The sequence below is a fragment of the Prosopis cineraria genome, unplaced genomic scaffold (genome assembly GCF_029017545.1).
Source record: "Prosopis cineraria cultivar Desert tree isolate PC_DT_omini unplaced genomic scaffold, ASM2901754v1 PC1, whole genome shotgun sequence".
NCBI classification, from domain to species: Eukaryota; Viridiplantae; Streptophyta; class Magnoliopsida; order Fabales; family Fabaceae; genus Prosopis; species Prosopis cineraria.
Window position 1 is genome coordinate 5,617,204 of NW_026555332.1, and position 12,484 is coordinate 5,629,687.

A 12,484-nucleotide genomic window follows, 5' to 3' on the forward strand; every position below is an offset into this window, starting at 1 on the left:
GGTAGTGAATGTTGGGCTTTAATGGAACAACAAGAGCATAAAGTTGGAGTAGTAGAGCTAAGAATATTGAGATGGATGTGCGAGTATACACGTAAAGATAAATTCAAAATGAGAACATATGATAAAAAGTAGGCATAGCACTTATTGAGGGAAAAATTGTAGAAAATTGTTTGAGATGATTTGGACATGTATAAAGAAGACCGCGGGAGGCATTAGTGAGGAGAGTAGAATGGATAATTTTGGGCCCTGTTAAGAGGGGCAGGGGATGGCCAAAAAGAATACTTATGGAAGTTATTGATCGAGGCCTCTTAGTTAATAACATTCCTAAAAGCTTGTTAAATGATAAAGTACAATGGCATTGTACAATTCATGTAGCTGACCTTATTTAATGGGATAAGGCTTGTTGTTGTTGTTGTATCTTATAGTCATAATATTGTAGAATGGATGTAAAAATTTAAAGTTTTCCACAATCATAGGAGCTATACTAGCAAGTAAACATTTCTTATTTGGAGGTTGAGTCAAATGGTCTTTTGAGATATAAAGATATAAAGTTTTAGGCCCATAAGTACACCTGAAGCTTTAATGATGGAAGGCAAAAGTTTGATACTTTTTTTTATCAAATATAAGCACATGGTAGTGTGGACCTTGGCTTTGTCGACATTGTTAGTTAGTCTAGTGGATTTTTTTTTTTTTTTTGGTTTGGGAGCTTTTGACTTGTTACTTGATGGATAACTTCAACTCCACCTAGTTTTTTTTTGTTTGGCCAAAACTCCACCTAGGTTTTGGAACCAAGGCTTTTCCATGTTCATGATTAATCAGTTTCAGTGGGAATCCTGGTTATTTCTGCGTCCCATCTGATTTCAATAAGTTTTTCTTCTATCAAGGAAGTTATAATTGAAACTGTTACACTTCAATTTATGTTTAATTGTCCTCAAGATGATTTTGTAACATTGTTCTTATATTTGAGCTTTTGTTTCATGTTTTGTTGTAATATCTGTTTGAAATATATGGTTAGGTTCGGGTAGAGGCTGGCTTGACGTTACGCACATTGGCTGAAGTTGATCCAACTTGTGTGGGTGGGTTAACCTCATACGGGGTTACCACTCTTGCTGCTCTAAGGGAAAGTTTATCTTTTGAAAAGGTAAAAGTAAATTATTTATATTTATAATATATTTTATTTTGCATGCATTTGATTTTGTTATGTAGTTTAAATTTAAATTATTTATTTTTCTTTCTTTTGAAAAGGTAAAAGTAAATTTTGTTTAATAATGCATTTTATTTTGCATTCATGTGATTTGATTATGTAGTTTAAATTCTTTATCTTAGAAAACTATATTAATAGGAGGTTAATAAGAATTAGCAATCTGTTTCTTAAAAAAAAAAAAAAAGAAAAAAGAAAAAAGGGAAAAGAATTGGCAATCCGTTTGGCTGTTTACTCTGGGTAGGAGTTTAGTTGTATCCATATTAGTATTAATAAGGGGATGAATGCATGTAATAACGAGTGAATGGTTTTGGTTAGTATTGTGTGATTAATTTTGCAATGTATCAGTTATCAGGTGGTCCTTTTGTTTGAGAAGGATCTCTTGTCCTCTGTTTTGCATTCCCCTCTCCTCTTCAATAAAACTTCCTTTTCCCATAAAAAAAAGTTATCAAGCGGACATTATCAACAGTTATCCTACCAGCCGGTAGCTTACCATGTTGTGCTGTATAGTATAAAATGTGCCAAATGTTCTCTAGTGTTTGAATGTGATAGCTTTTGAGGCAAATACAAGCTGCTGCTGCACACTCATAAATTTGTCGGCTAATCACTGTAGTCCATCTAATCAGCGATCTGTATTTTATCTGCCAAGATTGTAATCAACAACAACAACAACAAGCCTTTTTCCCACTAGGTGGGGTCAGCTCAATGTTGTAGTCACATTTTTACTTTTTTTTTTTTTTTGGGGAGGGAGGGAGAGAGAGAGACCTCCAGGATGCAGCCTGACCATATCAATGAATTTTGATACATTGTCTGCAGGGAAGCAGTTTGCAATTTGAGCTGGATTCTTTGCATGGGCAGGCTACTGTCTTGGCAGCTTTGGTAACTATTTCACCAAAATTACCTCTAGGTTACCCTGCTAGGTAACTTGTCCTGCTCTCATGTACTGCTTTGTCTTTTTTATTTGAAGCTAGATAGGTTACAATTCTGAATTGATTTGAAAATGGTTTGTCCTGTTTGGACCCTTCCTTCTATTACTATTGTATTCATTCAGATTTCAAGATGAAGTTTAACTGCTGAACAAGAAGCACTGTCATAGAAGATTTAGGAACTTGATCACTTTGTGTTGGTGATGTTTTCTATTTGATAGTATAGGTTTCCAGCATTTTTGCATGGTTTATGTCTTATTAGTACTGTCACACAATGTTTTCTTCATGGAAGGACATTATGGATATTTCAACCATGGTTACTTGATGATCTCTTTTGCCTAACTTCGTTGCTTGAATCAATTGCTCTGTGGATGCTTATCATTATGGTGCCATTCTTATTAAGTTTGCAGTCTGACTAGGGTCATCGTACTAGGTAGTGATGGTATAATTGTCCTCAGTGGATTACTTTGCTTTCTTGGTATACTGAGTTAATAAGCATCCCTTGCTTTAAGCAGGTTACCCAGATCAGTGCTTGATGTTTCGAAGAGAATGTTGACAGAACACAGTCGAAATCCTGTGGCAGCAATAGTTGAAAAAGAAGCTGGGTGGTTGCTTTTATCATCTTTATTGTCTTCTTTAACCAAGGAGGTATATGGTATCCATGCTATTTGTTGTCAAGCAATAATTTATTTGGAATGGAAGGAGGATATATGGAGTTTAGAAATTTTTAAGACATCTACTTCAAAAATGAAAGGAAAAATTCTTTTCTGATAAATGAATAAATTTATCAATGGGAACTAACTTGTAAATATAATGGGGAGAAGGCATCTTCCTCGACAGTAATATAGGGAACACACAAGGGAACCTAATCCCCCTGCATGTCTAATGAGGAAGTTTAAGGTAAAAATTCATTAACTGAACAACAGATCCATGGCAATGGCAAAGGGAGAAAGCCAAAGAGGATTCTCTCCAGGTGTGGGAGGATCTAGATGGAGAGAGAAAGAGGGGTGGTCTCACCTGGTATGTGGGGCCTACAGGTCCACTTGGAGAAAATCCAAGTCCAGAACCTTGGGCTCTGTTTGGGAGGAGAGGAAAGGGAGGGGAAAGAATATATATATATATATATATTTTTTTTTTTGGGTTACGTTTTTACTTACAATGGAACTGTGCTATGTGTCAGTTTACCTAGTGCTTGCATTCTCGACATGAATGCACATTGTGATGGACATCATCATAAAGTATATTATTCTAACGTGCATAAGTCCTGCTACATTTCTTTGAATCCAAATGATCCTTCCTAGAAGAGATTTTGGAGAAAGACTGTTATGGCATCCTATCATAAAATCAAGGAGGTATTAAATTGCTAGTGTAATGCTTGTTATTTGCAAGTCCATTCCAGCCATTGTCCATGTTCTGCAGCAATGCATAATAAAAGAGCAAATCCTTGCGCATAAATCACAAGATTTATGAAGATGAAACATGGCAGCTACTTAGCATGCTAATCCGTGTAAATGATGTGAACTGTTCTGATAAATTACATCTTATGGGGTCTTTCCACTCTTGCAGGAGCTTGAAGAGGAAGTCTTTGATATTCTTTCCTTATGGGCTGCCCTTTTTACTGGGAATCCAGAGAATGAAGTTAGGCGAACTGACGATTTAACCTCAAGAATAAAGTAAATATTTCTATAAGTATTATATATTTTTATAGGTCTTAGAATCCTCATTGTGATCCGTGGTGTCGTCCATTCACTTGGTAGTATTAGGGCCCAGTATGTATGCTAAACAATTAGTCTCCTGGTATTTTAATGTTGAGGTAATATTCTTTCCCAATGGATGTTATAACATTCTGGACCAAGGCCACATACAGATAAATTTAATGTTCATACCTATATTCTTTTTTTTTTTTGAATGTAGAGCTTTTCGTTCCCCCTTGTATATTCACATGGGTTGCCCTTTAGGAATACAAAGCAATATTCTTTGCCATTGGATTTTATAATTTCATGGACCAATTCACCACCATTCTGATGAACTCCAATTCACTGCTAATTACACTGTGCCAGCGTTTGCCATGAATTCTCATTTATTTTTTCTATTCTTAATTTCTACTTTCACTAAACTGCATGTGATTAAGAAACCTGAACAACTCTACTATTAACTTTAAATCCTTCTGGCTTCAAGGGATAACAATAGACCCAAGCAAACAAAAAGACACTCAGTCTTCCAAGTTTCTTTATCATTAGGGTTTTCAAAAGAAAATCAAAGTTGATAATGAGGCCTTTGTTTTGTTGAAATGGATGTTGATTATATAGCTTTCATGGACCTCTTTCCCCCCCTGCATTTTGTAGTGTCTGGTCTGCTGCTGTTGATGCTCTCACAGCATTTATAGGATGCTTTTTGTCTTGTAATGCTGTGAATGGCGGAGTTTTTCTTCAACCAGTTCTTGTGTACCTCAGTAGGTATGTTTTTTTAAGATTGTTGTCTCCTGCTTTTGATGTTAAAATATATCATTGTGCAAGATCTTTTCTTTTTCATTTTCTTTTGTTAAATTGTAACTTCCTATTCACCTTAGGTAGTAATTTTTGGAATATGTTATAAGCAGGGCATTATCGTATGTGATATCTTTAAGAGCCAAGGAACTGCCTAATGTAAAGCCAGCATTGGACATTTTTACCACCAGAACACTAATAGCCTACCAATCTCTTCCTGATCCCGGGTCATATAAAAATGACCACCCACAGATTATTCAACTATGCACAACTCCATTCAGGTAGTCTTTTCTTTGCATTTATCTTTCATTTGATATTGTTTTCTGGGGTTGGATATTCTTTTTAAGGGATTCGCTATGGTTGTCTTAACTTAGTAAGATGAGGTTTGTTGTTGTTTTCATACTATATTTCTGACATGCAAATCGCTAGGACAGCTCTCTATCGATCAATTTTATTATTTGGCTTTTCTTGTGTAGTTCTATTTTGTCAAATTATCTGTTTTCTTTGAGGAATATTTCCGTATAGTGTTCTATACTTTTTCCCCCCACCAAAACTTCATGCTTGAACCAAAAACTGAAAGGACAAACTGAAACAGATTCTCCATATATTATATTTTTTAAGAAGCAATGGATTTATGATGCTATTCTGAGTTTTTTTTATTTATATTTTGAAAATGTAGAATGATGGCCATGTTCTTTTCTTGCATGATTAATTTGATAAGTTATAGTGCTCTCCACATTTTAATATGCCATCATAGTTGTAGACGGCTCATTTTGTAGGGTGTAGCTGAAAAATCAAAATTGCAGATGGCATGTCTTGGTTCCAATACAAGTTATGTAACTTGTGATGGATACTCAAGTGGGAGAGGGAACCTCCCATTAAAGCTAGCTATTGAAAGAGAATTAATTCGTGTAAATATCCCATAGAACATCTCATACTACTCCAAGTAGGACTTAGGCATCCTATATACTGCCTTAGTCTCCATTAGTCAGCCCCTTTTGGAGAGCTGACATCTCAGCGGCTGCGCTCTACAACACTTCACTTGGTGACACTTGACTTGTTCATCGGTTAAAACCCTTCACTAGTTAGAACATTTTATAGGTAGCCTTTTTTGGGAGGGTTGGCCACCATATTAGATACCTATTGATGGTTATGCAAGTAGGATGGAAACCTTCCCTCAAAAGTTAGCTATAGAGATTGAAGAACCAGCCCACTAACCTCAAAACATCTCATACTACTCCACATGGGACTTAGGCATCTTATACTACCTTGGTCTCTATCACCTTGGCTGTTCTTTTCATCCCTTTTTAAGGCATGTCCCTGTTTCCTTAATAGATACCTTAGCAAGACATTATATCTCTGAATTCATAGTAATGCTCGTATCCCCTTTTGCATTGTAGTGTTTATGTTGGTCTAATGTTACTAATATACTATGAGATTGGATTTAGTTATATAGAGGAATATTTGTAAATTATTGAGCTATCACTTCATACTCCTACATGCAAGTACTTTTTCTGATTCCTTATTTTAAAAAGAAAACCTGAGAAAGACATCATGTTGTATTAGAAGTTGGCAATATTTTTAACTGAAATAAATGAATAAACAGCTGAAATAACAAAAAAGCAATTATTTTTAATTGAGAGATCTTATTAAACTATTGTACTATAATAAAATCTTGTTTTAGACAATAGTCAAATGACGAGTAATGCATTTTCTTCTCATGTCCTTGAAAATTTCAACTGCTTATACCTGTTTGATTGACTTGAATGTTTGCTATTGCATCTTTAAATAAGGTATGCATCAGGATGTGAAGAGAGTTCTTGCCTGAGGTTGCTGTTGGACAAGAGAGATTCTTGGTTGGGTCCATGGATTCCTGGAAGGTCTCTAACTGGTGTTCTATGATTGTACATCCTGCTTCCTGCATACTTTGTGTTTTACTTTGTTAATTTACAAGAAAACCCCATTGAGATTAGTTAAAATGTAAAGGGATCTCTATCTTGTTTGCAAAATGAGAAAATCCTTCTTATAAGTAAATGAGCTACACTGCAGTCTCTTCTTCATTTCATCATCATTGGATCTCTTTATAAAATATCCTAGCATCGATTTCAATGGCAACAATCGAAAGAGGGAAGACTGATGTTATACAAAAAGCTAAGTTATGGGGTGTAATTGTTTTATTTAAGATGAGATTCCTTTGATTTCACTAAACCTCGGTGGAGGTGCTTCAATAATACAATTGTTATTAGCAGGTGGCTGGCTTTCTTTCTCTTTTGACGCTTCTCCACTCATCTTCTCTAGTGCTAACTTACTTGCCTTGTTCTTTGATTATATATTAATAGGGATTGGTTTGAAGATGAGCTTCGTGCTTTTCAAGGTGGGAAAGATGGACTTATGCCCTGTGTTTGGGAGAATGAACTTTCTAGCTTTCCTCAGGTATTATCCTTTTCATGGTCCTTGATCTTTATGACAATTCTGTGGTTGTTGTATGCATCCTTTTCATTTTTTTTTTTGAGACGACTGCTTGACCTTGATTTTTTGAATAGCCGTTTTCTTCCCTTCAATTAATTTCTGTCTATAATGGAAGAAAAAGAAGCTTTTGAAGTTTCTTGAAACTAAAAAGGTAGCAGAGAGATTATTTTATAGGAAGCTGAGAGACTGACAGTTGTCTGTGGCATGTGTTTCTGGTCTAACTGTTATGTTGCATGAGGGTTCATCATCAACAGCAGCAATAACCTTATTCCATTATGTGAGACTGGCTACTTGATTGGACAACACCATTGGACTCCATCAACAACTAACTTCTCATATATGTATATAAATTAAAAAACTGATGTTTCTCTTTTCTTTTCTTTTCTTTTTTTTTCTTTGTTTTTTTTTTTTAAGGAAATGAAGAACCCGGTGTTCGATAGAATGGAAATAATTTATTTCTGGATTGAGAAGAAGAGATATTCCTAATTAAGGCTCTAGACATGAGCTTAACTTAGCTGTCTGATCTCCTTGCATATCACCAATGAAGATTACCTTAAAAGGTCCAATCCAAACACCGAAAGAGATTCCATTAGCACAACCTTACCTATAATGGAGATTAGGACAAAGGTATTGTTGAAATTCTTGCTCCTCTCCAACCAAACCAAATTATACTAGACTACTGCTTAAACTACACTTATAAAATCCCAGAACCCTTATTCCAGCCTAATACCTTTAAAAAATGTCATGAGTGGCTCCAAATTGGAAGGCACGCACTCAATGTTCACCTGGAGCCTTGAGCAGGTTGATCTGAAAAAGATTATAAGCCTAACAATGAATAAACATGTAGGCTGAACTTGAATTGCATTTAATATCCTTGGCCTTCTCTCTCTCTCTCACATTTTTTTTATAGCTTCTAGCATACCAAACCAGCAAGCTAAAACTTCTCGTTAGTGCTGAAAATGATTGGAGATTTATCTTATCTTGTTTACTTCAAGTTTCCTTTTCTTTGTGTTCTTCATACGTTGAAATTTCTGTATGTGGTTGTTCGGTACTTGAATTCAACCTTGAAGCCGGAGACAATAAGCAAGACTTTGGTGAACCAGATGCTTCTCTTCTTTGGTACTATGTTTGCTTCTCAGGTACAAAGTCACAGTGAATAACTCAGCCTTGGCATATTGTAGAAAAATTGAGAAAACAGTTGTTATTGTTGTTTACATTATTTGGTGCTTTCTATCTCAGAATAGTGGTGGTATGCTCTCGCTTCTTGGAATTATTGATCAGTGTCTGAAAGCTGGGAAAAAACAACACTGGCATGCTGCAAGTGTCACCAATATCTGTGTGGGGTTACTTGCAGGCTTCAAGGTGCTATTGATTGATCTTTTGGCATTATCTAAGTAGGTTGTTGAACTTAAAACATGGCCTGATGTAATGATTTTGTTCTCTTAGTCCCTACTTTCAAGGCCACAAATGTTAGGACAGGATATCCTGGGATTGGCACAATCTATTCTTCAGGTAATAAGTCATTGATAAATTTATACAAGGGCTGGTTAAAATATTTGTTAAGATGATTGTCGTTGTTATTTCCTTTTGTTGCATTTAACTTTTGTCTCTGTCAAATTTCAATTTAAGGGTATCTTGGTGGAGGGAGACATCTGCGCGTCGCAGCGTAGAGCATCAGCAGAAGGTTTTGGTTATTTAGCAAGACTTGGAAATGACGTTTTCACTGCAAGAATGGTGAGGTTTTCACTTTTCAGTCTTTTTTGTCCAAGCTACATTTTTGCATTGTGATAGAGTTGATAAGTTCATTAAGACCTATAAGAAGAAATCAAGGGAGACTATGAGGGCAGAAATGGAAGTCACTGCTGGTTCAAGCTTTTATCCTATGGATCCTAGTAACAAGGAAAAGTAATGCTAGCCCATTCATGTTCTGAAGGCTACCTAGTGATATAGATTATGGTGGGGGCTGTGTAAGTCACTTTTTGGAGTCCTTATTGTCTCTCAGCCGTGGGGTTTCTCTCCATGGATTATTTTGTATTTGGAGAAAGTGAGGAGAGTCTAGCTTCTCGAAATGCCAGTGGTTCAATATTGCTCTTGTGATTTATGTAATGTGCTTTTGTGGATTTACTTGGTATTGTAACAGGGAAATGGGGTTTTAATAGAATCAGTGGGATTCTTATAACACTGATTCTGTTTCATTTTGATTCTAATAGTAAAAAATCCCAGTATTTTCCCTCATTTATCACTTCCGTTCTCTTCTTTTTGGTGTTATTATTGTTATATTCAACAGGGTTCTATCATTTTGTCATGTTTACTTGTGATATTTTTTGGAAACTTAACCGACTCCTTCTAAACTAACTTCTTTTAACAAACAAACTCTTATTACAATGGGTTCTCTTAATGAACTAATTCCTTTTAACTAGATTTATCAAACAAGCTTAGATGGTGATATTTTTTTGTGACTGAAAATGCAGCTGTTTTCTCTTGTAATTGTTTTGTTTTTTTTTTTTGGCTTTTCGGGGTGGCAAGCAGACTCGATCACTACTTGGAGAACTGAATGCAGTCACTGATTCCAACTATGCTGGATCAATGGCTTTTGCACTTGGCTGTATTCATCACAGGTTCTTTATTGAAATACCAGTTGATGGTTTTGATGTTTATACCAAAAAAAAAAAAAAAGTTTCTTTGAGCAGTTTCTTGATTTCTTATATATATATATATATATGAAGTTGTTTATGATTCTATCCCCTTAGGTATCTTCCTTTTCTTTCAAATCACTGGTAGAATTTAATCAATTAAAAATGTGTTTGTAATTTTTGTCATAGTTCTTACTTAAATATGCATGCAGTGGTTAATGTCCAAAAGTTCCACAAACTAACTGTAAATATAGTAATTTTCTTCGAAATTGGGTAACAGCTGTAAAATATGACATCAGGAAGGTATTGGTGTTGGAAATTATCCTTATTCTGAAGCGTATTCTCATCTTTATCAACTTTAAACTTATATGTTGGGATCAATTTATATCTTTCTAAAGCAAGTACACAATCCTAACTCCTAAGTTGATCTCTTTGCATATTATCCCCTTGTATTTCATAACAGTTTTCATCTTATATATCTTGACTGCAGTGCAGGAGGGATTGCATTGTCAACTTTAGTGCCTGCAACAGTGAGCTCTATCTCTTCACTGGCTAAAAGTTCAGTTGCTAATCTACAGATCTGGTCTATGCATGGGCTCCTTTTGACTATTGAAGCTGCTGGCTTGTCCTATGTTTCTCATGTCCAGGTATTCAATTTCAGATGCCAGCATCTTGTGATCAATATATATGTGATTTAATGTTACAGATAAAACTGATAATAATTGACTGACTAGTTGCGAATTGAAGAGTGGTTCTTTCATTCAGAAAATTATTATGTTGATTGACCAATGTAACTCTTGCATTGAGGTCTCACTTGGTTGATTCATGTGTTCCATTTAGTTCTTTATGATCCTTTTTGTTTTCCTTGATTAGTTTAGCGATCCTGTTTCTCCCATCTCTCTTTTATGTTGGTAAAATGAATTAAAATTAGAGAAAATGTATTCTGATTATTCTGGTGATATCTGCAAATCCTTATGTTTCTTTCTGATTGTCTACACAGGCAACTCTTGGCCTTGCTATGGACATTCTTCTATCTGATGAAAGTGGATTAGTTGACATTCAGCAAGGAGTTGCCCGCCTTATAAATGCTATTGTTGCTGTCCTTGGTCCTGAACTTGCACCAGGAAGCATCTTTTTTTCACGCTGCAAGGTAGTGCTTTTGTACAATTCTCTTCCTTTTGTGATAGATCACTCTTGGAAGTCTGCTGTGTGGCACATTTTGACTCAAATCTACAGTTAGTATTAGTCTTACAGACTTTATACTGTTATTTGATTTAAATTTCATATATGCTTCCCTCTATGTTTCTCTTTCCAGTCTGTTGTCGCGGAGATAAGCTGCCGGCAAGAAACTGCAACTATGCTTGAGTATGTTCAATTCCATCCATCCCCATAATTCTATTCTTTTCACATGATGATCTTGTCTTTTGCTTTGAGAATGTTCAGTTCTTTTGTTAAACATTTATTGATGATTATAGGTTTGTTTTCTCTCCTGCAGAAGTGCACGCTTTACACAGCAACTTGTTCTTTTTGCCCCACAAGCTGTTTCTGTGCACTCCCATGTGCAAACTCTTCTTTCTACCTTGTCATCGAGACAGGTTTTTTTTTTTTTTTTTTTTTCCAATGTCATATTCACTTTCCTTCAAAACACACACACACACACACACACACACACACAGATTTTCTTACTTTCTTGTGCCTTCTTGTGCAGCCAACATTACGGCATCTTGCTATCTCTACTCTAAGGCATCTCATTGAGAAAGATCCAGTATGTTTCTCATCTTTTGAATATTTCTAATTTAGAAAGACTATCATATAAAATTCTTATCCTTATCGTTGTTTATTTCTGCAGGATTCTGTTATCATTGAGCATATTGAGGATAACTTGTTCATTATGCTGGATGAAGAAACTGACTCTGAGTATGTAGAGCAAAATTCTTCATTTTTCACTTTTTATTTGCTCTTGGATATACCTGAACAACTTTTTTATTCTAATATTTTGACCCTATTTTATTTTTTGGGTTAGTGTCTTTGATTTCACTTTTGTCCCTTTCCCTGTAGAATTGGCAACTTGGTACAGGCAACAATTATGCGATTACTCTATGCATCCTGCCCTTTCTCTCCGTCTCATTGGATATCAATATTTCGCAAAATGGTGAGCTTTGTCTCAAAAGTATGTTTGGACCAATTATAATGTCTGATCATGGTTTAATGCGCAAAACCATGGATGTTGTACCATTTATTCTAGACCAATGAATGTCATTAGGAACTTTTATAGCCCCTTGAAAGAATAAAATTGCAGCTGAAATGTTTTGAAATGGAAAGATAAGGAAAAAAATATTTGGCTATTGATATTTATGTTGATTTAACGGGATTTCACAGGTCCTTGCAACATCAATGAGGAACATTGAAAATAACAATAAGGCAGGAAATGACAGCTCAGATGCTGATACAAGGTTGAACTTTGGGGATGATGAAAATATGGTTTCTAGCTCCAGTCATAACCAGGGTTACAATTTTGAAGCTTCCATTGGCACTGCTAATAGAGAGAGGCACCTCAGATATCGGACCAGACTTTTTGCTGCAGAGTACGCATTGCATAATATATATATATATATATATATCTAGTGAAATCACACAAACTTTTTTCATCTTTAAAATCTTCATTAGCTGTTTTTACCTCTGTTTCCTCTTAGTTAACAATATTCCTACAAGCTTGACAAATGATAGAGCATAATGACATTATACAATTCATGTAGCTGATCCCACCCA

At 35.4% G+C, this 12,484-nt stretch overlaps 1 protein-coding gene across 3 annotated transcripts in view; it reads left to right on the top strand.

The window, feature by feature from the left end:
• Window positions 1-12,484, top strand: part of LOC129290158 (protein SWEETIE) — a 34,386-nt gene that overhangs the window by 14,157 nt on the left and 7,745 nt on the right. For all 3 annotated transcript variants that reach the window (XR_008588269.1, XM_054926867.1, XM_054926873.1), the window contains exons 12-32: window positions 1,016-1,141; window positions 2,018-2,121; window positions 2,643-2,775; window positions 3,694-3,800; window positions 4,473-4,583; window positions 4,727-4,894; window positions 6,407-6,493; window positions 6,953-7,046; window positions 8,153-8,221; window positions 8,322-8,444; window positions 8,529-8,594; window positions 8,712-8,816; window positions 9,612-9,700; window positions 10,206-10,362; window positions 10,716-10,865; window positions 11,031-11,080; window positions 11,211-11,310; window positions 11,424-11,480; window positions 11,565-11,632; window positions 11,774-11,867; window positions 12,095-12,300. Coding sequence is in view for 2 of the 3 variants with exons in the window: in XM_054926867.1 (XP_054782842.1) it covers window positions 1,016-1,141; window positions 2,018-2,121; window positions 2,643-2,775; window positions 3,694-3,800; window positions 4,473-4,583; window positions 4,727-4,894; window positions 6,407-6,493; window positions 6,953-7,046; window positions 8,153-8,221; window positions 8,322-8,444; window positions 8,529-8,594; window positions 8,712-8,816; window positions 9,612-9,700; window positions 10,206-10,362; window positions 10,716-10,865; window positions 11,031-11,080; window positions 11,211-11,310; window positions 11,424-11,480; window positions 11,565-11,632; window positions 11,774-11,867; window positions 12,095-12,300 (2,264 nt within the window). In the remaining variant the exon portion in view is untranslated. The remainder of the gene's footprint in view (window positions 1-1,015; window positions 1,142-2,017; window positions 2,122-2,642; window positions 2,776-3,693; window positions 3,801-4,472; window positions 4,584-4,726; window positions 4,895-6,406; window positions 6,494-6,952; window positions 7,047-8,152; window positions 8,222-8,321; window positions 8,445-8,528; window positions 8,595-8,711; window positions 8,817-9,611; window positions 9,701-10,205; window positions 10,363-10,715; window positions 10,866-11,030; window positions 11,081-11,210; window positions 11,311-11,423; window positions 11,481-11,564; window positions 11,633-11,773; window positions 11,868-12,094; window positions 12,301-12,484) is intronic.